Source organism: Agrilus planipennis, unplaced genomic scaffold, assembly GCF_000699045.2.
Source record: "Agrilus planipennis isolate EAB-ADULT unplaced genomic scaffold, Apla_2.0 scaffold40, whole genome shotgun sequence".
Taxonomy (NCBI): domain Eukaryota; kingdom Metazoa; phylum Arthropoda; class Insecta; order Coleoptera; family Buprestidae; genus Agrilus; species Agrilus planipennis.
Genome location: NW_020438938.1, coordinates 177,895 through 202,822, shown reverse-complemented (window position 1 = coordinate 202,822; position 24,928 = coordinate 177,895). Strand labels below are relative to the sequence as shown.

The window sequence follows — 24,928 nt, the reverse complement described above, 5'->3', positions numbered from 1 at the left end:
ATATAATAATAAATAATTATTTTACTTTATTAACTGAATAAAAAAAAAATGCTCCAATATATTTTTGTATGCAGGCCAAAGTTACTCAACAACGAGGTCAATTCGTTCCCTTTTTATTAAGTAACTACATTTTTATGACACAAGGTCATGTAGGTACGATATCTAACAACAAAAACGAAAATATTAGGAGTTATTGAAACTGTCTGTTCTTGCAGTTTAATGCAAACTAAAAAAAAAAAGCAAGAAGACTTACACTTTCGACCTGGTCAATTGAATCTTTTGTAGCATATAACTAATTAATAATAATATTTATGGTTATTAATTATTCCCCAAAAACCTTCACCCCAAAATTGCTTGTCTTATTTATCAATAATAACTATAATTTTGTATACTTAATATAGCACTTTATTAGATCATCAAAATTGGTTTTACCGTTACATACATACGTATTTAGTTCGTTATTTATCTGACATGTTTTTCATTAAGAAACATTGTATTTTCCATTGAACAAAATATTCAAAGAATAAATATTAACTAATGCAGGAATTATGAAAGCAATGGAATGCCTTAATCATAAAAATATACCTAGAATTACTTACATATATATAGGAAAGTAATACCACACAGGTGCGTTGAGAAATATCCAGCATTAGTAGCTAGGGGAGGGGGTGAAACACTCAAAAGTTTTTTAAATTTATTTTTATTAATTTTGTTTTTTTTTTTCTTTGTCAACAAATAGTTAGAGACGGTGACACGGTGAAGCACTACCGAATTAGACAATTGGACGAGGGTGGATTCTTTATAGCCAGACGAACAACGTTTCGAACTTTACAAGAGCTTGTTGAACATTACAGTAAGGACGCTGATGGCCTTTGTGTAAACCTATGCAAGCCGTGTGTTCAGGTAGGTTTCTATTCATTTTATTTTATAATAGTAAAGTAGTTATTTGAAGGAAAGATATATATATTGTTGTTTTTTTTTGTCAGCTTCTGTGCAACTGGTTGTTGTATTTATTAACTGATAATGTGCGGAAGATTTTGATTAATTTTAAATTCTTCTTTCTTTGCTGATTGAAGAATCCTGCAATGGAGGTATGTTTTTCTTTCAAGTTTGAATGTATTAGAAGCTTTTTTTTTCGTGTTTACTATAATACTATACTTAATTTAGAGTTTATTACACTGGATATTCGACGTTTTCAGAGTTTTCTGTTTATAAAAAAATGATTCGTTATTTATTATGTTATGGTATGTATGATGCATATTATCACGCCTACAGAACGCAAATATGTATTGTGTGTTGTCTACAGTGATACTCGTTATGAAAACAGCATTTCTTGCCTTTGTGCTTCAGGGTTTTAAACAATGAAATTTGTACACTTATCTCTCAAAAAAGTTATTTAGTAAAGTAGATACTAAAATATTCAATCATATTTTTAACATTAACACTGAAATACTATTTTCAAAGCGGATAGTATATCAGGCAACACACAATACAATTTAGCACTTCGCAAAAAATAAATATGCTAAATATAATATTTATTTATTTTTTACCATANGAAGATATAGCTACAGCGGGTATTCGGGTTTTTACTTTTTTTTTTAGTAAATGTTTGGGTTACATTTAAATTTGAATTTCTACAAATGACTTGAGCGACAAGGTACGCCTACATGTGTAAAAATATGCAAACACTTGCAGACGGTCTCGTCATATTTGTAAGAATTTGAGCTACTAACTAACTAACAAAACTCTCCAATAGTTTCTCCATAACTATAACCTCGTTTAACAATGTAGTAGTTACTGCAATATGAGTTATATTGAGGATTTTTTTATTATAATGTATGCTATCGACAAACTCAGTGTGACCATGGGAAGACCGTAAACTTTGGTAACCTTGCTTATTTTGTTTTATTCGTAATAACAATTGCATTGTGAACATTGACTTTGGTAAAAATGGGTCATGCATCAGCTATAAAAAAGAATATCGGTACTAATAAGTGATAAGGTAACTGTATAGCAGGTCTGTTGTTGGCTGGCGTTCCATTTACAATATTTAAAAAAAAAATGCCGTTTTCAATAATAATTAGCAGCCATTCGGTACACCTTGAATTATACTTCGTTATTATTTAAATTTATAATTAACTGGGTATCAATTAATTATTTACGATAGAATTAAAAAAAAAAGTTAGGAAGGCTTTTACGTTATAGAATGAAAAAAAGTGCCCAATTTTAAAAATACACTACAAATGAACAGTATTTGTTGATGTGAACAATTGCTGTTTTCTCGATTAGGTACTACAACTGATGTATAGTGATTTTATAGATAAAAAAAAATTATTTTTTATTTTTATAACACCTTATTACGGTTTATAAATAATTTAATGTATTATGTGTATGTTTGACTTTACAACAGCAGAGTTACGTATTGTTTGGTAGATTAAGGATGTCGTACCATTTTTGTAGTTCCGTCAGACAATGACAGTCACTTAAGCTGATAATTAATCTTGGACCACCATAGTCATCGAATCGACTCTTTATAAACTTAATTAATGACTCTTACATATTTGAAAATACAACAAATGCGGTACTCAAATATTAAAATAGGTTGCATAAAAATGTTAAAAAAGTTATTGATTTTGCAATAAACGAACCTGCGTCAGTAAGTTCTTACAAATCTTTTATAGCTTTATATGAGTAAGAAAAGCTGGTTTTATTAATAACTTTTTCGAGTAACTGAATGCATATATGTAATATTCTACGAAAAGTAAAAAAAAATCATTCCACGTAAAACATTTTTTATAATGTTCTACATAGTGTGTAAATTTTGTTTTTCTTTTTCGTTTTCACTTATCGTTGGTTTTATAAAAAATTGTTTATATTCAACCGATACAATTGTTGCAGATGGTATTTCCGAAAGATAAAGCGTATGGAAGCGGAAAAAAAATTGCTTCTACCGGAAAACGACCATGGTGCTTTCTTAATAAGAGATTCTGAAAGTAGACATAATGATTATTCTTTATCAGGTATGTATGTACATCACTAAGTGGGTGTTTTTTATTTTTAATATTTTCTAAATACGAAACGTTCAGTTAAAAAAGTCCCAATTTTATTTATTCATATTATATATTACTATTATACTTACTTAGACATTGTTTTTTATTTTGTATGCAATATTCTAGTTTAATGTGCTTTTAATTAACCAAAGCATTAAAAAGAAATACCGTTACACCGTAAAAAAGTAACAAAATTGTTTTTTATCTTTTGGTTTTTCCTTTTATTTGACCTTCTTAAATTAATTGCCGCAAAATTTATTGAACCAGAAGTTAAAAACCCTTCTGATTTTATTCGNTAAAGTGAGCATACCTTGGAATTTTTTAATAGGCATTTTCTGAAATTGCTCTTTTTAAATTAAATTTATCTTTGTATAAAACATCTTAAAAGAAAGCCAAAACCAAAACTTTAATTTCTCACTCTGTTATACGTACTGCCTATTTTTATTTTTATTTTTTTACTTTGCTTTACACACTTATTGTGGGCCTTATATTCTAGTTAGACCTGCTTTCTATCTCATCATTAAGATTATTATTTTTTCTATTAAACAAATCCTTAGCAATCTACCATTTCCCGTACCTAATACATATTCCTCCTATCTGTACTAGCTCTTCTCATCATCCCTTCATTAAACTGCTTTCTGGCCTTTATGTGCTTTGAAAATATAAATTCTGAATATTTAGATTCTTTCACAATTTTGAGGTTTTCACCTTCAAGATTCTGACACTTTTATTTACAATTATTCATTTATGTAGGAGGACGAGTATGAAGCAAGGGTGGGTGCTAGATTTCCCATAAAATGGACCGCTCCAGAAGCTGCCAATTATAGTAAATTTTCTATAAAGTCTGATGTATGGTCTTTCGGAATCTTACTAACAGAACTTGTTACATATGGGAGGATTCCCTATCCTGGTAATTAAATAAATTTGATTTGTTTTCTTGATCAATTTCAAATTAATGTTAATTTTTCAGGCATGACGAATGCCGAAGTCCTCCATCAAGTGGAGCACGGTTATCGTATGCCCTGTCCCCCCAATTGTCCCACAACTCTTTACGACATAATGCTCGAGTGCTGGCACCGCGATCCAATGAAGAGACCCACGTTCGAAACGTTGCAATGGAAACTTGAAGACTTTTTCACTTTGGAAGGATCGGAATATAAAGAAGCGTCAGGTTACTGAGGTCGTGCCCACCCCCCTGCTGATTGGCTGCGCAACACGATCGACTTGCACTACCATTAGAAGGGGAGGTGGTTGTTCTCGTATATCTTTAAATTAAGGTCAAAATTTAGTAATTAATATCTTCTTCCTTTCCTTTTTTTATTTTTACAATTCCTTCTTGGAATGCCATAAGTACATACATACAACAGCATTTATTACTTTATAATTATTTTTCTTATGTTGTAGTATAATTTAAAAGGTACTCTACAGCTCAATTCTTCTTGTATAAGATTTTGTACCTGTTTGCTACGAAGAAAGGAGGAGAAAAGAAAAAACTACAACATTAACAGTAGTAGTTTAACGGCGACGACGTATAATCATTAATTTTTTAAGATTGTTAAGTTTTAACAGTTTAATAATCCTCCTACGTGTCCGTTATATTAAATTTAAAAGTCTTATGGCCTTTGAAGGGCGTTTTTTCATCTTTGTACGGATGGGCTCGGATAGCGCTTCTTTTGTCCTTTTAAAGTACCGTACTTGAATATTATATTATTCAATAACAATTTTATCCTTGTTGCAATGCACAAACGATACACCTATTTTTTATCCGTATCATATACAAAATACGATACATAAAATATATATGTATAAAATTTTTAATTAATTTCATGCTTCACGTATATTTCTATAGAAAAAAAAAAGAAATGATACTAGTAAGCGTAACATTCCTAATTAACCAATGGAAAACGTATTGTGCTCTTTTAAATAATAAATACAAGTGTCGAAATAACGCAAAAATGCTATTGCTAAGGCTAGATTGTACATTATTGTACTAAAATACTGTTTATATACTGTAATAGGCACAATTTTTAATATTTTTTGTAAAGTAGTTTTAATTTAATTAAAAGTATAGTTAAACTTTAACGTTTTATCTTAAATCCTTAATTATTAGTAGTTTTACTAGAAACTTCCGATACCTCACTAGACGGTTCTCACTCACTTGATGATTTATTCAAATTTATATAAATGCGACCTGCACAAACTACTGTTAAATAGTTATTAAGTTGATATTGAAAAAAGTAGCTTTGTTTCCCACTAGTAAATATTTTAAATTTCGGCGGGCTAATAAATTGGTATGTTGCCATCTACTGGTATTTGCTGTAACTCAAGTATTTCACGTAATCATAGAGTTAATATAATAATGTCTCCTTTAATTTTGTTTTAAACAATAAAAATTAATTCGAGCGCACCATCTATTGGCAAAGTGTAAATAATTGAATAATGTATAACGGAAGCTAGATTTAATTAATAATTAAACCTTATGATTCCAAAATATATGCTTTGTAGCTCGATTCTATGATAAGTATAAATATCCGCTTATCTATGGTTTCAACGGCTTTTTTAATTTTATAACCCAACTTTTACTCATAACAACATGAACATAACCATATAATTCTGCATACTGTACTTGTTATCTGCTAACTGTTTTATAAAGCCATCAAACTAATATTTTGTAATTGTTATTGTTAAGTTCTTCTTTTGTCTTAAGTGTAGTGTTATTAATGGCTAAATTAGTGAAAAAACCTAGAAAAAATGGATATAAGTTGCCTGATCCCTTACCATTAGGCGAGATATTGGAAGACATTAACAAAAAAAAGTGGATATTAGGACCGTCTATAGGAAAAGGTGGTTTTGGAGAAATATATTCAGCAAGAGAGTATACGGAATCTTCTAAACCATCAAAACAGTATCCTTATGTTATTAAAATTGTATGTTTTGCTAAAGAACAATTCTATTGTTACTTATTGTGATACAACCTGAATTTTTTTCAGGAACCTCATGCTAACGGTCCCCTTTTTGTAGAAATGCATTTTTATATGCGTAATGCAAAGCCAGATGAAGGTATATATATATATTCATTAGTTAAATTCTTTTAAGTAATGCACAGTTTTAGTCGACGCTTTTCGATTGTCAAAAAAAATGCACCACTTTGGCATGCCCAAGTACATCGCATCAGGCTCACATCAACATGACAAACAGAAGTACCGATTTTTAGTAATGGAAAAGTTTGGTAGTGATATATGGAAGCTGTTCCTTGAAAACAACCGTAAATTCCCTCCAGTTACAGTTTTTAAATTAGGCATTCAAATAGTAAGTGTTTACTAGAATCCAAAATGTTTAATGTATTGTTTTTTATTTCTATTTGCAGTTAGATGTTTTAGAATATATTCACAGCAAAGGCTATGTACATGCTGATATAAAAGGGGCTAATATTCTACTTGGGGAAGATTCCAAAAACCCTAAACAAGTCTATTTGGTTGATTTTGGTTTGGCTTCACACTTTTCTTCACTATTGAAACCAGATCCCAAAAAGGCTCACAATGGAACAATTGAATATACTAGTCGTGATGCCCATTTAGGAGGTGACAAAATAAAAACTTCTCTTTTAGATTAATTAATCTATCAACAATCATTTATAGTTCAAACTAGAAGGGGAGATTTAGAAATTCTAGCATATAATTTAATTCAGTGGTTAGGATGTCGTTTACCATGGGAAGAAAATTTAGACCCAGCCTCTGTTCAAAATAGCAAAAACCAATACATGAATGACATTGAACAGTTTTTGAAGACATGTTTTAAAAATGAAAAAGTACCAAGTAAGGATTTCAATTGATTTATTTGTTTCTTTCTTTCTTTTTTATTATGCATTATAATGTGCAATTTCAGAAACAGTTGCAAACATATTGAAATATATAACTTCTCTAGAAGTAGGTGATACACCAGATTATGAACATTTAAGAAAAATATTAGCTGATGGTATTAAAGCTGAAAGTGGATCTCTAAAAGATCCTCTAGAATTTAACTTAAGTAAAAAGACTCCAGTTAAAAGGAAAGCTGCAAGAATTTCTGGCTCTAACAGCAGCAATGTAGGAGAAAAAAAAGGAAATGATAAAGTAGTATCTAAACTGGTTAGAAAAAACACAAAAAAAGTAAGATCTGCAAAGCCCAAGGAAGAGAAATCGGCAACGGAAGATCTCAATGGGAGCCAAATATTAACCCAAGAAATGAAAAGACTGAAAGAAAAAATTGAAATGAAAAAGGCAAATAAAAAAACAAAGGTAACTAAAGTAAATCATGGTAGGAATTTACGTAGCAGTAATGGTCATGAAGATAATTAAACTATTCTTTATTTAAAACTTATCACTATTTTAAAAACTTAAAATATTCATGGAAGGCTGAATCTTTACTATTGACGAATATTATTCCTTATTAATGGTTTTTTCAGTATTTTGCAAATATTAATTAAAATCAAGTTAGAATTAATATGTACTGTTACTTTATTTCCGTAAATAATAAATTGTATAAATATATAAGCTAAAATTTGATTTCCTTTGCAGTATTTGCAGTAAATAATCCATTTTTATTTATTAAAAACTTTTAAAGCGATTAAATGAGCATAAGAACTTTAAAGGCCGAGTGCTATTATAAATATCTATAACGGTATTATCTATGATTATAACCTAGAAAAGTACAATTAATGAGTTAAGTAATTGTTTATTTTAAAATATATTAGGGAATAATGGTCCAGTTGGTAAATAAGGTACTGAAAGTTTCAAAAAGTAAATTTATGAAGTATGGAGTTCCTTTTTTAATAGCCATTATTGGTGGTTCCTTTGGCCTGAAAGAATTTACTCAAATTAAGTACGATTATGCAAAAGTGAAACCTATTGATACAGGCGAGCTTAAAAAGTTAGGGGTAGACATGAAGAAACCCGGAGAAGTAACTTTAGAGACAGAGTATGAAAAAATTAAAGATATGGATATCGATAATTGGGAGCAAGTGAGGGGACCGCGACCGTGGGAAGAGTCGGTTCAAAATTGATTTAAAAGTTATAATTGTAAATATTTATATTTACCTGTAAATAGTAAATTTTTAAAGTTTTTGTTTAATATAAAGGTATTAAGATTCTACTTTAATTATCATTTAAATTTGGGGTTATGTTTTATATTATTTTGGTTATGGAGTCATAGACATAAATAATAATAACAATCGTAGAAAACTTACTACAATAATTTCCGAACTTTTTCATAGTTATTGTAGGTGGCGCAACATGTCTTGTGAAGTACCAAATTAAAATTGGAATTATTCATAGAGTTGACTAGGTGTCGCGGTATGTCTTTTACCAATAGAAGGTTACCAAATTATCATTACAGATGTCTCTCGAGACGACCATTTTGTTTTTTAAATACTGTTGTTTATTGCGAATTATTTCGGAGAAGTACGTCGGTGGTGTAGGATGTTTTGTTACATTAAATGTTTTTGTGAATTGTTTCATGTAATGATGTGATTTGTGATTGTAAACTGGTACTTATAATATAGTTACAAAATGTTGTTACCCATATCCGTAAATGGTCTGCTGATAATTAATGGTGAGTTTTTAACAATTATTTGTTTGAACTCCCTCGTGTGATTTTATATTATTTTAACCTATTATTGTTCATAATTAACTACTCGTGTTACTAATGCCGGTAAGGGAGGCTGATTGTATTTATAAGGAAGTAATTAATTATAAAAGGATACTTGCGTTATAAGGATAAGTTTGAAAATTAATTAATAGTTGTATTTCCAAATACATAAATAGGTATAATTTAAATTATAGTACATAATACTTCGTACAGCGAAAACAATATGGGCGACAAAAATAACAATATTTAACATATTAATCGAAAATTAATTTTTTGCATAAGGTAACAGTTTAACAAAAATGAAAAACAGGAAAACCAAAATAGATTTATATAAATATTTTAATATGTTATACAAATTGCTCTTTGTTCTGTCTTACTGTTCCCATTTTCAATTGTTTTTGTTTTTTACTATTTACCTATATGAAAGCATAATCTAATTAGATCGTATTTTTTTCTATTTTGTTTTTGTTGTCTAGTAATTGATCACATTCAAGTTACCAAAATCGTAATTCTTATCATTTCCTAATTAATTATTATTATCTATGTAATAGTATTCATAAGGCTGATGACTATAAGATTAGTGTTGTCAGAACTTAGAATTAGACGAAATAGTGAAAATAATTTTACGTTAAGTACGTTTAGGTACATTACTCTCTAGATCGACGAAAGACTAAGTTGCATTTTATAAAAAGTAAACATGAAATGCTAACAGGAACTACTAGCATGCTTTTGACTTGTACCGATGTAATTTAAGGACAGTTTTCCCCAGTCCCCCCTTCAAAATTGCTCCAGCTTCCTCTGCACTTGCATTTTCTAAATTGTGATCGTTCATTGATACGATTAAATCCCCTTTCGCTATCTTTCCATCTGTATCAGCCAAACCTCCACATAACTACGTGGGAAATTAAGGAAGAAAATGTTTGTTTTGAGTATCTATCTCCCTGTCTGTACAATTTAACTTACAATTTCGGTAATGTAAACACCTTTGGCGGCTTCCCTAGCAGTAACACTCAGTCCCAAACCTTTCCCTGGCTTTTTCGCTAACTCCACATCCACCGTTGTATACTCCACGGTTTCTGGCCGATAGACGATAAGTTTGATCTAAATCGTTAAAAATTGTTTCAAGAAAAACGTAAAAATTTGCAGTCCATAAAAATAATAAAACTTACTTTGGGTAAAATTTGTCGAAGAATTTGAGATGCACCGGTATGTGTGACATCTTTTAACGATGATCCATTTACGTCTATAATTTGATCCCCAGGTTGCAGTCTTGCATCTTTTGCAGCAGCACCGCCTTTGTAAACATCCACCAACACGATAGCGTTCTAAAACATAATCCATTTGACACTCCTTCATAATTTCAAATATCAACTTTTTTTAACTTACTGTAGTTTGAGTATCAGTTCCTCCAACGAAAGACAATCCTAGAGCTTTATTTTCGGCATTTATTTCAATAGTAACTTCTTTGCCAGGTTTTACAGGACAGGTTGCGGGGTCCGCCGGAGGTTCTGTTTACGATTTGCAGTAATTAAAAAAATAAGTTTTTATTTTTTGGTACAAACACAAATTACCAGGCTCGGCAGGTTTCTGTTTTGCGGCGTCCTCAACGTTTCCTTTTGGAGCACCGTCTTCTTGTTTTTTACTGGGGTTGGACACAACCAAAGTCACAACACCTTCTGTTTGCTTCAATAAAGTTGCAGCCTAAAATGGGAACTTTTTAATTTTTCAGTTTAGGCCCGTTATGATTTTATGGGTGACAATAGTGATGTGTATTGTGCTGGTAATCGTTTATTTGCCTCTTAAAAAATGCGTACTTTTTGTCTCCTAAAGTTTTTCGAGTTCATACGCATGTTTGTGCATCGTTTATTTTCGCCAAAGATGTAGGATAACTCCCATTAATTTGCTCTAATATTAGCTTTCCTAACATTAATTTTAAATAAGCATTTGGTTTTCAGAAAGTTTTTTCGCGGAAAAGTACCTATCTTTTTTATAGAGAAATTGATCGTAAAAGTTTCTGTAGTTGGAAAAAAAGATATACTGTATGCCTTCGTAAGAAAAAAAGGGCCAAGGTGTGTTAAAATTTTATATTGTTAATTTCTGTGGTGGCATCTTCTACTACATTTTCAGGTGAATAAATTTATTTAATGATAATCAATAATAAATTACTTGTGTTTAATAGGCGGAAAAGCCACAGCCTGAAGGATTATCACATCGCACAAGAGACCAATGGGAGATAGACAGATCCTCTTTGAAATTTGTGCGGAAATTGGGACACGGGCAGTTTGGGGAAGTCTGGGAAGGAATGTGGAACAATACGACCCCCGTAGCCATAAAAACGTTGAAGCCAGGCACAATGGACCCCAAAGACTTCTTAGCTGAAGCCCAAATAATGAAAAAACTTAGACACACCAATTTAATTCAATTATATGCCGTGTGTACCATGGAAGAACCCATTTATATCATAACTGAATTGATGAAGAACGGATCTCTGTTGGAATTTTTACAAGGGAAAGGAAAAATACTGAAATTACCACAGCTAGTCGACATGGCAGCTCAAATAGCTGCCGGAATGGCCTATTTGGAATCACAGAATTATATACACAGAGACTTGGCTGCAAGGAACGTTCTTGTGGCCGATTCTAATATAGTGAAGATTGCAGACTTTGGTCTTGCTCGTCTTATTAAAGTGAGCATACCTTGGAATTTTTTAATAGGCATTTTCTGAAATTGCTCTTTTTAAATTAAATTTATCTTTGTATAAAACATCTTAAAAGAAAGCCAAAACCAAAACTTTAATTTCTCACTCTGTTATACGTACTGCCTATTTTTATTTTTATTTTTTTACTTTGCTTTACACACTTATTGTGGGCCTTATATTCTAGTTAGACCTGCTTTCTATCTCATCATTAAGATTATTATTTTTTCTATTAAACAAATCCTTAGCAATCTACCATTTCCCGTACCTAATACATATTCCTCCTATCTGTACTAGCTCTTCTCATCATCCCTTCATTAAACTGCTTTCTGGCCTTTATGTGCTTTGAAAATATAAATTCTGAATATTTAGATTCTTTCACAATTTTGAGGTTTTCACCTTCAAGATTCTGACACTTTTATTTACAATTATTCATTTATGTAGGAGGACGAGTATGAAGCAAGGGTGGGTGCTAGATTTCCCATAAAATGGACCGCTCCAGAAGCTGCCAATTATAGTAAATTTTCTATAAAGTCTGATGTATGGTCTTTCGGAATCTTACTAACAGAACTTGTTACATATGGGAGGATTCCCTATCCTGGTAATTAAATAAATTTGATTTGTTTTCTTGATCAATTTCAAATTAATGTTAATTTTTCAGGCATGACGAATGCCGAAGTCCTCCATCAAGTGGAGCACGGTTATCGTATGCCCTGTCCCCCCAATTGTCCCACAACTCTTTACGACATAATGCTCGAGTGCTGGCACCGCGATCCAATGAAGAGACCCACGTTCGAAACGTTGCAATGGAAACTTGAAGACTTTTTCACTTTGGAAGGATCGGAATATAAAGAAGCGTCAGGTTACTGAGGTCGTGCCCACCCCCCTGCTGATTGGCTGCGCAACACGATCGACTTGCACTACCATTAGAAGGGGAGGTGGTTGTTCTCGTATATCTTTAAATTAAGGTCAAAATTTAGTAATTAATATCTTCTTCCTTTCCTTTTTTTATTTTTACAATTCCTTCTTGGAATGCCATAAGTACATACATACAACAGCATTTATTACTTTATAATTATTTTTCTTATGTTGTAGTATAATTTAAAAGGTACTCTACAGCTCAATTCTTCTTGTATAAGATTTTGTACCTGTTTGCTACGAAGAAAGGAGGAGAAAAGAAAAAACTACAACATTAACAGTAGTAGTTTAACGGCGACGACGTATAATCATTAATTTTTTAAGATTGTTAAGTTTTAACAGTTTAATAATCCTCCTACGTGTCCGTTATATTAAATTTAAAAGTCTTATGGCCTTTGAAGGGCGTTTTTTCATCTTTGTACGGATGGGCTCGGATAGCGCTTCTTTTGTCCTTTTAAAGTACCGTACTTGAATATTATATTATTCAATAACAATTTTATCCTTGTTGCAATGCACAAACGATACACCTATTTTTTATCCGTATCATATACAAAATACGATACATAAAATGTAAAGTAGTTTTAATTTAATTAAAAGTATAGTTAAACTTTAACGTTTTATCTTAAATCCTTAATTATTAGTAGTTTTACTAGAAACTTCCGATACCTCACTAGACGGTTCTCACTCACTTGATGATTTATTCAAATTTATATAAATGCGACCTGCACAAACTACTGTTAAATAGTTATTAAGTTGATATTGAAAAAAGTAGCTTTGTTTCCCACTAGTAAATATTTTAAATTTCGGCGGGCTAATAAATTGGTATGTTGCCATCTACTGGTATTTGCTGTAACTCAAGTATTTCACGTAATCATAGAGTTAATATAATAATGTCTCCTTTAATTTTGTTTTAAACAATAAAAATTAATTCGAGCGCACCATCTATTGGCAAAGTGTAAATAATTGAATAATGTATAACGGAAGCTAGATTTAATTAATAATTAAACCTTATGATTCCAAAATATATGCTTTGTAGCTCGATTCTATGATAAGTATAAATATCCGCTTATCTATGGTTTCAACGGCTTTTTTAATTTTATAACCCAACTTTTACTCATAACAACATGAACATAACCATATAATTCTGCATACTGTACTTGTTATCTGCTAACTGTTTTATAAAGCCATCAAACTAATATTTTGTAATTGTTATTGTTAAGTTCTTCTTTTGTCTTAAGTGTAGTGTTATTAATGGCTAAATTAGTGAAAAAACCTAGAAAAAATGGATATAAGTTGCCTGATCCCTTACCATTAGGCGAGATATTGGAAGACATTAACAAAAAAAAGTGGATATTAGGACCGTCTATAGGAAAAGGTGGTTTTGGAGAAATATATTCAGCAAGAGAGTATACGGAATCTTCTAAACCATCAAAACAGTATCCTTATGTTATTAAAATTGTATGTTTTGCTAAAGAACAATTCTATTGTTACTTATTGTGATACAACCTGAATTTTTTTCAGGAACCTCATCAGGTTTAATATTTAAATGAACATGATAATTGCCTTAAATTAGAACATATCAAAAACACCAAATTTTCCATTAATGTGTTTTTAATATTGTTTTCAAATAACCGACTATGAGGAAGTTGTAGTAAATTAAAAGGATTTTTCTACAATATATACTGTATGCCTTCGTAAGAAAAAAAGGGCCAAGGTGTGTTAAAATTTTATATTGTTAATTTCTGTGGTGGCATCTTCTACTACATTTTCAGGTGAATAAATTTATTTAATGATAATCAATAATAAATTACTTGTGTTTAATAGGCGGAAAAGCCACAGCCTGAAGGATTATCACATCGCACAAGAGACCAATGGGAGATAGACAGATCCTCTTTGAAATTTGTGCGGAAATTGGGACACGGGCAGTTTGGGGAAGTCTGGGAAGGAATGTGGAACAATACGACCCCCGTAGCCATAAAAACGTTGAAGCCAGGCACAATGGACCCCAAAGACTTCTTAGCTGAAGCCCAAATAATGAAAAAACTTAGACACACCAATTTAATTCAATTATATGCCGTGTGTACCATGGAAGAACCCATTTATATCATAACTGAATTGATGAAGAACGGATCTCTGTTGGAATTTTTACAAGGGAAAGGAAAAATACTGAAATTACCACAGCTAGTCGACATGGCAGCTCAAATAGCTGCCGGAATGGCCTATTTGGAATCACAGAATTATATACACAGAGACTTGGCTGCAAGGAACGTNAGTAATTGTTTATTTTAAAATATATTAGGGAATAATGGTCCAGTTGGTAAATAAGGTACTGAAAGTTTCAAAAAGTAAATTTATGAAGTATGGAGTTCCTTTTTTAATAGCCATTATTGGTGGTTCCTTTGGCCTGAAAGAATTTACTCAAATTAAGTACGATTATGCAAAAGTGAAACCTATTGATACAGGCGAGCTTAAAAAGTTAGGGGTAGACATGAAGAAACCCGGAGAAGTAACTTTAGAGACAGAGTATGAAAAAATTAAAGATATGGATATCGATAATTGGGAGCAAGTGAGGGGACCGCGACCGTGGGAAGAGTCGGTTCAAAATTGATTTAAAAGTTATAATTGTAAATATTTATATTTACCTGTAAATAGTAAATTTTTAAAGTTTTTGTTTAATATAAAGGTATTAAGATTCTACTTTAATTATCATTTAAATTTGGGGTTATGTTTTATATTATTTTGGTTATGGAGTCATAGACATAAATAATAATAACAATCGTAGAAAACTTACTATTCTCACTCACTTGATGATTTATTCAAATTTATATAAATGCGACCTGCACAAACTACTGTTAAATAGTTATTAAGTTGATATTGAAAAAAGTAGCTTTGTTTCCCACTAGTAAATATTTTAAATTTCGGCGGGCTAATAAATTGGTATGTTGCCATCTACTGGTATTTGCTGTAACTCAAGTATTTCACGTAATCATAGAGTTAATATAATAATGTCTCCTTTAATTTTGTTTTAAACAATAAAAATTAATTCGAGCGCACCATCTATTGGCAAAGTGTAAATAATTGAATAATGTATAACGGAAGCTAGATTTAATTAATAATTAAACCTTATGATTACAAAATATATGCTTTGTAGCTCGATTCTATGATAAGTATAAATATCCGCTTATCTATGGTTTCAACGGCTTTTTTAATTTTATAACCCAACTTTTACTCATAACAACATGAACATAACCATATAATTCTGCATACTGTACTTGTTATCTGCTAACTGTTTTATAAAGCCATCAAACTAATATTTTGTAATTGTTATTGTTAAGTTCTTCTTTTGTCTTAAGTGTAGTGTTATTAATGGCTAAATTAGTGAAAAAACCTAGAAAAAATGGATATAAGTTGCCTGATCCCTTACCATTAGGCGAGATATTGGAAGACATTAACAAAAAAAAGTGGATATTAGGACCGTCTATAGGAAAAGGTGGTTTTGGAGAAATATATTCAGCAAGAGAGTATACGGAATCTTCTAAACCATCAAAACAGTATCCTTATGTTATTAAAATTGTATGTTTTGCTAAAGAACAATTCTATTGTTACTTATTGTGATACAACCTGAATTTTTTTCAGGAACCTCATGCTAACGGTCCCCTTTTTGTAGAAATGCATTTTTATATGCGTAATGCAAAGCCAGATGAAGGTATATATATATATTCATTAGTTAAATTCTTTTAAGTAATGCACAGTTTTAGTCGACGCTTTTCGATTGTCAAAAAAAATGCACCACTTTGGCATGCCCAAGTACATCGCATCAGGCTCACATCAACATGACAAACAGAAGTACCGATTTTTAGTAATGGAAAAGTTTGGTAGTGATATATGGAAGCTGTTCCTTGAAAACAACCGTAAATTCCCTCCAGTTACAGTTTTTAAATTAGGCATTCAAATAGTAAGTGTTTACTAGAATCCAAAATGTTTAATGTATTGTTTTTTATTTCTATTTGCAGTTAGATGTTTTAGAATATATTCACAGCAAAGGCTATGTACATGCTGATATAAAAGGGGCTAATATTCTACTTGGGGAAGATTCCAAAAACCCTAAACAAGTCTATTTGGTTGATTTTGGTTTGGCTTCACACTTTTCTTCACTATTGAAACCAGATCCCAAAAAGGCTCACAATGGAACAATTGAATATACTAGTCGTGATGCCCATTTAGGAGGTGACAAAATAAAAACTTCTCTTTTAGATTAATTAATCTATCAACAATCATTTATAGTTCAAACTAGAAGGGGAGATTTAGAAATTCTAGCATATAATTTAATTCAGTGGTTAGGATGTCGTTTACCATGGGAAGAAAATTTAGACCCAGCCTCTGTTCAAAATAGCAAAAACCAATACATGAATGACATTGAACAGTTTTTGAAGACATGTTTTAAAAATGAAAAAGTACCAAGTAAGGATTTCAATTGATTTATTTGTTTCTTTCTTTCTTTTTTATTATGCATTATAATGTGCAATTTCAGAAACAGTTGCAAACATATTGAAATATATAACTTCTCTAGAAGTAGGTGATACACCAGATTATGAACATTTAAGAAAAATATTAGCTGATGGTATTAAAGCTGAAAGTGGATCTCTAAAANGGTTGCAGTCTTGCATCTTTTGCAGCAGCACCGCCTTTGTAAACATCCACCAACACGATAGCGTTCTAAAACATAATCCATTTGACACTCCTTCATAATTTCAAATATCAACTTTTTTTAACTTACTGTAGTTTGAGTATCAGTTCCTCCAACGAAAGACAATCCTAGAGCTTTATTTTCGGCATTTATTTCAATAGTAACTTCTTTGCCAGGTTTTACAGGACAGGTTGCGGGGTCCGCCGGAGGTTCTGTTTACGATTTGCAGTAATTAAAAAAATAAGTTTTTATTTTTTGGTACAAACACAAATTACCAGGCTCGGCAGGTTTCTGTTTTGCGGCGTCCTCAACGTTTCCTTTTGGAGCACCGTCTTCTTGTTTTTTACTGGGGTTGGACACAACCAAAGTCACAACACCTTCTGTTTGCTTCAATAAAGTTGCAGCCTAAAATGGGAACTTTTTAATTTTTCAGTTTAGGCCCGTTATGATTTTATGGGTGACAATAGTGATGTGTATTGTGCTGGTAATCGTTTATTTGCCTCTTAAAAAATGCGTACTTTTTGTCTCCTAAAGTTTTTCGAGTTCATACGCATGTTTGTGCATCGTTTATTTTCGCCAAAGATGTAGGATAACTCCCATTAATTTGCTCTAATATTAGCTTTCCTAACATTAATTTTAAATAAGCATTTGGTTTTCAGAAAGTTTTTTCGCGGAAAAGTACCTATCTTTTTTATAGAGAAATTGATCGTAAAAGTTTCTGTAGTTGGAAAAGAAGTTAAAAGTTCTTTTTTATGATTAAAATATATGTAGGTAAATGCTACTAATTACTTACTGCATTATAATTTGAGCCAACCAGTGTATCTTTGTTGACCGCTAGAATCATTTCGCCAATTTCAAGTCCAGCCTTCGAAAATAATAACAAACAAAACGGTTAGAAAACACGACTATTAAAGAAAGACAAGACAGAACGTGGTCGGAAGCAATCAAATTTTGATTCTTCGGATAAGGCACTTACTTTTTCGGCTGCACTCCCTTCTTGGATATCGGATATAAAAATTCCTTGTCCAACGTCTGAATGTTTGCCCTCGATTATCATTATCCCTAAGCTTTGGGTGCCCTGCGTGAAAGCGAAAATTCACACACGTGCTGGTTTTGTGTATTTTTTCTGTTACGAATCGTAGGTGCAAATTGATACACACAAACAGTAAAAGTTGCGTTTTTAGTGCGTTATAAATAAACAAAGGAAGCAAAAAAAATATGTCGCAGCTTTGTAATTTCTAATAACCACTTTTTTGAAAAGTTTAACTGAAAGTATTTTCGAGAGTTTTGGCTTTGTTTATTGATGTTTACACCATCATGTTTTTCTTACGCTATTGGGTATGGTAACAATAAAATTGCTATTAATCGGGTTGAGAATAAATGAAAATAATTTTAAATTTACAATATTTAGGCGCCGGAAAATCATGCAGGCGGAAAAATGTACAGTTAATCTAGTAGAAGTAGGTGTATTACAGAACTTGAATGTTTTTTTAGAAATCGGAAAATATCGAAAATTAATAATGCATATTTATATTTAATTACTTGCGCAAAACGCTTACCTTTTTTATACTAATGACCCGAATATTAGGGAAATTAGCATATTTTTCTTCGGGAGTCTGAAACCAAAATAACTCCCTTTATAAAAAAACATTTACTACCTTCATTTTTTTTACTTACTTCATCTTCTAATGTGACGGGAAATTGCGTTATTGGTCGTACTGCTATATCCTCTACTGCTTGCTTTCGTCTAAAATAGTGAAAATGTTTGTTTAAGAGTCCAGTAATTAATTTTACCTTCAAATTCCTAATTACCTGAGAACCAATATTTTAAATACCGGTCCTGATAGTCCTTTGATTATAGCTGAAGCATTCAGATGGCATCGTCCGTGAAGCACTGTGCCATTTACCTACGATTTAAAAAACGAATAGTGTAAAAATGTTTTTTAGGTATTTACTAAGACAGCGATAAAATTTTACTACTGTACTTTAAATTAACAGTGTCGGGGACACCATTTATTAAGCACCTCGACACATGTGTGTATATTTGAATTTTAATACACACCTAATTAAGGAAATGGTTATCGTTATTGATATTGTGCGTGGTAATGTAAATACTGTACTGTACGTACACATGTAGCTGTTACATAAACCACCATCGACTGTTAAAGATTCTATTCCTTTTTTTGTCAATTAAATTTTTTGAGCTAGTTAGCAGCGATATATTAGAAGCAGAAGAAGGAGTTAAAGGGGTATAGGTAGAGTTAGATTAGATTACAAATGAGATTGCAAAGATTCGTGTGTCCTTGTGATGATGAGGAAGATGTGGCATTGTTTTTAAAATAGTTATTAATTAGATATTACCTCTAAAATTTCATCACCGACTTGTATTTCGCCGGTACGAAAAGCTGCGCCGCTTGGATTGAGGCCACAAACAAAAACTGCCATGCAGCTTCTGTTTTTATGTCCTGCCAGACTTATTCCTAATCCTTGCTGGGTTCGTTCCAGTTGTACAATAAGTACCTTGTTACCCAAATTGGCATATTTTTTTAAAACCTTCTCTGGAATTCAATTAAATGCTTAGTTAGCGTAAACGTAACTCGATGATAAAGGGGGTAGCAAATACGTATAAACCTACTTGTTGTGTATCCAAAGTCATCCTCTTCTTCGGTATCAGCAGCTATTTCTTCTTTGGTCCTTTTTATGTTGGCTGCGCTTGCCCTGTCGATCTTTTTTAATGAAATACTATATAAATTGTAAGTCATAAGGGGGGGAGGGGGCGGTTAAGATACTTTATCTGTCTACCCAAAACCAAAATTTTAAATATTCTATAAACAGGATGGTAACTTGATGATTTTCACTAATCTGTTATTACCATTATTTTTCTATTCATAAATTATGAACTCCGTGTATATTTACTACGAAAAATTGCTCATTTTGAAATTAAATTCAAATTTTTATGAAGCCTCGCCGAAAACAAAAATCTAGTCCTTTATTTTGTTAAATTGTTCATTTTTTAAAAGTAAATGTGAAAATAACGAACCTCCTGTCCTTTTGCACTAACAGTACGACCTTCTAATTCACGTACGTCTTCTTCATCGTCACTATCGCTAGGTGATTCAAGTTTATTAGTATTTGTAGTAGCGACTTCGGACGTTTCTTCTGCGACATTGTTGTTCGTTTCTTCATGGTCTCTTTTCTTCATTGAAGATTTTAATTCTGTTACCCTGTTTTTAAATGACCCACCTGCTCCTCGTCGAACTGATTCGCGGCTAATCGCGTTTTTTTCTTCATTTATTCGATCTTTATATTTTACCGACTTCTTAGGCTTCGCTTCTTGTTTTTCGGATTCCTGCAAGGAATTATGTGTTATGTTTACCTAAATTAGTTTTTACGGTTTTGTTTTTTGATTGACTTACTATGTGATTGTGTTGTTCTTCACGACTACTGTTATTTTTATCTAAGAATGTATTTTCGGTCCGATTCGCCCTCTAAAAAAGTTAACAACAATAATTGTCAGCAGATTTTTGTTTAATTTTATCTGTACCAAAGGTACCAAAGATTGAAGAACAAATGTTAGGGGATTGGGAGCGTTTTTTATCGCTTCTATAGCCTTTTCGTGACTGGCTCTTCTCAAGTCTATTCCGCTCACATCTAATATCCTGTCGCCAGTCTTAAAAAAAAAATCAAAAAGTAATTGACGCGGTATTACGTTGAATACAATTATTTTTTTTGTTACCTTAAATTCACCTGTTCTCCCAGCTGGACTGTTTGGTACCACATTTTTTATAAAAATGCCCATTACCGAATTGCCGGATTCTTGGGAGGCATTCAGATCTACCTGAAGGTAGTTGTGTCATTTTCGTTAGCTACTTTAGTTTGAATCCCGAATTTTTGTTAAAAAAAAATCAAGTCCGCTATGTCACACGCATTTTCTAATAAGGACAAACTTTAACAGCAGAAGGCAATGTAATTATTAGATACGTTTCGTTCGCTTATAAATATCATTTGAAGTGTCCGACGTCATATCAAGTTTAAGTAGATGCAATTTCGTATTCCGAAAATCGTTAACTTCCACTTAACGATAACATGAATAAATCTAAACCTATATTGCATCGGGGTTTGTGTGTGTATCAAATATTTTTGATGAAGGTCGTTTCTATTTATCGAAACGTTTTTACATCTATTTTCTCCTCTATTTTTAGAAACACCGCGAAAATAGTGAAACTTGTATTCACTTGTTTAGCGTGAATTCAAAAAATACTAATAAACAAAAGTTAGGTACTTTGGCTGTACTTTCGAAAACAGATTACACGCATTGGCTTGGAATTTTGTATATAGGGGGTTTTCACTTCATTTATGTTATCATTTCCTATCGTTATCCTACAGTCCAATGAACCTAGTGCCCAGTGAAATTTCAATTACCCCCTTACTACCCTATCGTAACCGAATGTTAACGGAAGATTACGGTAGGAAACGACCGCACGAACGAAGTGAGTATTGTCGAGATCGAGACCTTTATCTGTCGTAAAAAGTTATTTTATTTTTAACCTTTTTGTTCTTTGTTCAGAAAATGCGTGCTTTTTCTAACAATAGTAGTGAAAGTGATCTTTTTTTTTTTGTTTGAAAAGTGTAAAAATGTTTTTTAGGTATTTACTAAGACAGCGATAAAATTTTACTACTGTACTTTAAATTAACAGTGTCGGGGACACCATTTATTAAGCACCTCGACACATGTGTGTATATTTGAATTTTAATACACACCTAATTAAGGAAATGGTTATCGTTATTGATATTGTGCGTGGTAATGTAAATACTGTACTGTACGTACACATGTAGCTGTTACATAAACCACCATCGACTGTTAAAGATTCTATTCCTTTTTTTGTCAATTAAATTTTTTGAGCTAGTTAGCAGCGATATATTAGAAGCAGAAGAAGGAGTTAAAGGGGTATAGGTAGAGTTAGATTAGATTACAAATGAGATTGCAAAGATTCGTGTGTCCTTGTGATGATGAGGAAGATGTGGCATTGTTTTTAAAATAGTTATTAATTAGATATTACCTCTAAAATTTCATCACCGACTTGTATTTCGCCGGTACGAAAAGCTGCGCCGCTTGGATTGAGGCCACAAACAAAAACTGCCATGCAGCTTCTGTTTTTATGTCCTGCCAGACTTATTCCTAATCCTTGCTGGGTTCGTTCCAGTTGTACAATAAGTACCTTGTTACCCAAATTGGCATATTTTTTTAAAACCTTCTCTGGAATTCAATTAAATGCTTAGTTAGCGTAAACGTAACTCGATGATAAAGGGGGTAGCAAATACGTATAAACCTACTTGTTGTGTATCCAAAGTCATCCTCTTCTTCGGTATCAGCAGCTATTTCTTCTTTGGTCCTTTTTATGTTGGCTGCGCTTGCCCTGTCGATCTTTTTTAATGAAATACTATATAAATTGTAAGTCATAAGGGGGGGAGGGGGCGGTTAAGATACTTTATCTGTCTACCCAAAACCAAAATTTTAAATATTCTATAAACAGGATGGTAACTTGATGATTTTCACTAATCTGTTATTACCATTATTTTTCTATTCATAAATTATGAACTCCGTGTATATTTACTACGAAAAATTGCTCATTTTGAAATTAAATTCAAATTTTTATGAAGCCTCGCCGAAAACAAAAATCTAGTCCTTTATTTTGTTAAATTGTTCATTTTTTAAAAGTAAATGTGAAAATAACGAACCTCCTGTCCTTTTGCACTAACAGTACGACCTTCTAATTCACGTACGTCTTCTTCATCGTCACTATCGCTAGGTGATTCAAGTTTATTAGTATTTGTAGTAGCGACTTCGGACGTTTCTTCTGCGACATTGTTGTTCGTTTCTTCATGGTCTCTTTTCTTCATTGAAGATTTTAATTCTGTTACCCTGTTTTTAAATGACCCACCTGCTCCTCGTCGAACTGATTCGCGGCTAATCGCGTTTTTTTCTTCATTTATTCGATCTTTATATTTTACCGACTTCTTAGGCTTCGCTTCTTGTTTTTCGGATTCCTGCAAGGAATTATGTGTTATGTTTACCTAAATTAGTTTTTACGGTTTTGTTTTTTGATTGACTTACTATGTGATTGTGTTGTTCTTCACGACTACTGTTATTTTTATCTAAGAATGTATTTTCGGTCCGATTCGCCCTCTAAAAAAGTTAACAACAATAATTGTCAGCAGATTTTTGTTTAATTTTATCTGTACCAAAGGTACCAAAGATTGAAGAACAAATGTTAGGGGATTGGGAGCGTTTTTTATCGCTTCTATAGCCTTTTCGTGACTGGCTCTTCTCAAGTCTATTCCGCTCACATCTAATATCCTGTCGCCAGTCTTAAAAAAAAAATCAAAAAGTAATTGACGCGGTATTACGTTGAATACAATTATTTTTTTTGTTACCTTAAATTCACCTGTTCTCCCAGCTGGACTGTTTGGTACCACATTTTTTATAAAAATGCCCATTACCGAATTGCCGGATTCTTGGGAGGCATTCAGATCTACCTGAAGGTAGTTGTGTCATTTTCGTTAGCTACTTTAGTTTGAATCCCGAATTTTTGTTAAAAAAAAATCAAGTCCGCTATGTCACACGCATTTTCTAATAAGGACAAACTTTAACAGCAGAAGGCAATGTAATTATTAGATACGTTTCGTTCGCTTATAAATATCATTTGAAGTGTCCGACGTCATATCAAGTTTAAGTAGATGCAATTTCGTATTCCGAAAATCGTTAACTTCCACTTAACGATAACATGAATAAATCTAAACCTATATTGCATCGGGGTTTGTGTGTGTATCAAATATTTTTGATGAAGGTCGTTTCTATTTATCGAAACGTTTTTACATCTATTTTCTCCTCTATTTTTAGAAACACCGCGAAAATAGTGAAACTTGTATTCACTTGTTTAGCGTGAATTCAAAAAATACTAATAAACAAAAGTTAGGTACTTTGGCTGTACTTTCGAAAACAGATTACACGCATTGGCTTGGAATTTTGTATATAGGGGGTTTTCACTTCATTTATGTTATCATTTCCTATCGTTATCCTACAGTCCAATGAACCTAGTGCCCAGTGAAATTTCAATTACCCCCTTACTACCCTATCGTAACCGAATGTTAACGGAAGATTACGGTAGGAAACGACCGCACGAACGAAGTGAGTATTGTCGAGATCGAGACCTTTATCTGTCGTAAAAAGTTATTTTATTTTTAACCTTTTTGTTCTTTGTTCAGAAAATGCGTGCTTTTTCTAACAATAGTAGTGAAAGTGATCTTTTTTTTTTTGTTTGAAAAGTGTAAAAATGTTTTTTAGGTATTTACTAAGACAGCGATAAAATTTTACTACTGTACTTTAAATTAACAGTGTCGGGGACACCATTTATTAAGCACCTCGACACATGTGTGTATATTTGAATTTTAATACACACCTAATTAAGGAAATGGTTATCGTTATTGATATTGTGCGTGGTAATGTAAATACTGTACTGTACGTACACATGTAGCTGTTACATAAACCACCATCGACTGTTAAAGATTCTATTCCTTTTTTTGTCAATTAAATTTTTTGAGCTAGTTAGCAGCGATATATTAGAAGCAGAAGAAGGAGTTAAAGGGGTATAGGTAGAGTTAGATTAGATTACAAATGAGATTGCAAAGATTCGTGTGTCCTTGTGATGATGAGGAAGATGTGGCATTGTTTTTAAAATAGTTATTAATTAGATATTACCTCTAAAATTTCATCACCGACTTGTATTTCGCCGGTACGAAAAGCTGCGCCGCTTGGATTGAGGCCACAAACAAAAACTGCCATGCAGCTTCTGTTTTTATGTCCTGCCAGACTTATTCCTAATCCTTGCTGGGTTCGTTCCAGTTGTACAATAAGTACCTTGTTACCCAAATTGGCATATTTTTTTAAAACCT

At 32.1% G+C, this 24,928-nt stretch overlaps 7 protein-coding genes across 8 annotated transcripts in view; 5 read left to right on the top strand and 2 right to left on the bottom strand.

Annotated features, from left to right (window-relative positions):
- The window catches only part of LOC112904421, an 8,815-nt gene extending 5,740 nt beyond the window's left edge, over positions 1-3,075 (top strand). The window contains exon 2 of the mRNA XM_025974428.1: positions 2,899-3,075. Coding sequence (XP_025830213.1) covers positions 2,899-3,040 — 142 coding nt within the window. The 3' untranslated portion in view covers positions 3,041-3,075. The remainder of the gene's footprint in view (positions 1-2,898) is intronic.
- Positions 3,076-3,803: 728 nt separating this feature from the next.
- On the top strand, positions 3,804-5,132 carry LOC108740880 (tyrosine-protein kinase Src42A; the record flags this gene model as incomplete). Its single annotated transcript, XM_025974436.1, has 2 exons — positions 3,804-3,960; positions 4,021-5,132. Coding segments are annotated over 2 exons (366 nt in total), but the record flags the coding sequence as incomplete, so codon positions are not given.
- A 475-nt stretch (positions 5,133-5,607) lies between these two features.
- LOC112904422 (nucleosomal histone kinase 1-like) lies at positions 5,608-7,542 on the top strand. Of its 2 annotated transcripts, none has more exons than XM_025974429.1 (6): positions 5,608-5,977; positions 6,041-6,110; positions 6,157-6,359; positions 6,418-6,631; positions 6,689-6,865; positions 6,936-7,542. In XM_025974429.1, exons 1-6 carry the CDS (start codon positions 5,771-5,773, stop codon positions 7,385-7,387), a joined length of 1,323 nt encoding a protein of 440 aa, XP_025830214.1. In that variant the 5' UTR covers positions 5,608-5,770; the 3' UTR covers positions 7,388-7,542. The 2 variants fall into 2 exon arrangements, with proteins under 2 accessions (XP_025830214.1, XP_025830215.1); XM_025974430.1 differs by having other exon boundaries at positions 5,612-5,977; positions 6,163-6,359.
- A 97-nt stretch (positions 7,543-7,639) lies between these two features.
- Positions 7,640-14,924, top strand: LOC108742785 (cytochrome c oxidase assembly protein COX16 homolog, mitochondrial). Its single transcript, XM_025974433.1, has 2 exons — positions 7,640-7,791; positions 14,597-14,924. The coding sequence occupies exons 1-2, from the start codon at positions 7,789-7,791 to the stop codon at positions 14,894-14,896; spliced, it is 303 nt and encodes a 100-aa protein (XP_025830218.1). The 5' UTR covers positions 7,640-7,788; the 3' UTR covers positions 14,897-14,924.
- A 582-nt stretch (positions 14,925-15,506) lies between these two features.
- On the top strand, positions 15,507-16,932 carry LOC112904423 (nucleosomal histone kinase 1-like; the record flags this gene model as incomplete). The annotated part of the gene is made up of 6 exons (XM_025974431.1): positions 15,507-15,861; positions 15,925-15,994; positions 16,047-16,243; positions 16,302-16,515; positions 16,573-16,749; positions 16,820-16,932. Coding segments are annotated over exons 1-6 (978 nt in total), but the record flags the coding sequence as incomplete, so codon positions are not given.
- The window catches only part of LOC108742780 (multiple PDZ domain protein), a 17,812-nt gene continuing 9,816 nt past the window's right edge, over positions 16,933-24,928 (bottom strand). The window contains exons 10-26 of the mRNA XM_025974435.1: positions 22,715-23,023; positions 22,310-22,400; positions 22,036-22,232; positions 20,712-20,816; positions 20,520-20,645; positions 20,392-20,463; positions 20,016-20,324; positions 19,611-19,701; positions 19,337-19,533; positions 18,788-18,882; positions 18,653-18,722; positions 18,535-18,591; positions 17,952-18,053; positions 17,769-17,840; positions 17,251-17,380; positions 17,066-17,187; positions 16,933-17,004 (exon numbers count right to left, since the gene is read on the bottom strand). Of these exons, the coding sequence (XP_025830220.1) occupies positions 16,933-17,004; positions 17,066-17,187; positions 17,251-17,380; positions 17,769-17,840; positions 17,952-18,053; positions 18,535-18,591; positions 18,653-18,722; positions 18,788-18,882; positions 19,337-19,533; positions 19,611-19,701; positions 20,016-20,324; positions 20,392-20,463; positions 20,520-20,645; positions 20,712-20,816; positions 22,036-22,232; positions 22,310-22,400; positions 22,715-23,023 (2,217 nt within the window). The remainder of the gene's footprint in view (positions 17,005-17,065; positions 17,188-17,250; positions 17,381-17,768; positions 17,841-17,951; positions 18,054-18,534; positions 18,592-18,652; positions 18,723-18,787; positions 18,883-19,336; positions 19,534-19,610; positions 19,702-20,015; positions 20,325-20,391; positions 20,464-20,519; positions 20,646-20,711; positions 20,817-22,035; positions 22,233-22,309; positions 22,401-22,714; positions 23,024-24,928) is intronic.
- On the bottom strand, positions 21,655-23,744 carry LOC112904424 (inaD-like protein). Its single transcript, XM_025974432.1, has 6 exons — positions 23,411-23,744; positions 23,219-23,344; positions 23,091-23,162; positions 22,715-23,023; positions 22,310-22,400; positions 21,655-22,232 (listed from the first exon to the last, which is right to left on the bottom strand). Exons 1-6 carry the CDS (start codon positions 23,471-23,473, stop codon positions 22,021-22,023), a joined length of 873 nt encoding a protein of 290 aa, XP_025830217.1. The 5' UTR covers positions 23,474-23,744; the 3' UTR covers positions 21,655-22,020.

Bases quoted from the DNA above. Each gene is read 5' to 3' on its own strand.
- LOC112904422 (XM_025974429.1), top strand. From the start codon at position 5,771: ATGGCTAAATTAGTGAAAAAACCTAGAAAAAATGGATATAAGTTGCCT. The intron at 6,111-6,156 runs GTATATATATAT...AGTAATGCACAG, and splicing joins TAATGCAAAGCCAGATGAAG to TTTTAGTCGACGCTTTTCGA. The intron at 6,866-6,935 runs GTAAGGATTTCA...GTGCAATTTCAG, and splicing joins TAAAAATGAAAAAGTACCAA to AAACAGTTGCAAACATATTG.
- LOC112904424 (XM_025974432.1), bottom strand. From the start codon at position 23,473: ATGGGCATTTTTATAAAAAATGTGGTACCAAACAGTCCAGCTGGGAGA. The intron at 23,024-23,090 runs GTAAGTCAATCA...AATTCCTTGCAG, and splicing joins AAGAACAACACAATCACATA to GAATCCGAAAAACAAGAAGC. The intron at 22,401-22,714 runs GTTCGTTATTTT...TCATTAAAAAAG, and splicing joins TTAGTGCAAAAGGACAGGAG to ATCGACAGGGCAAGCGCAGC.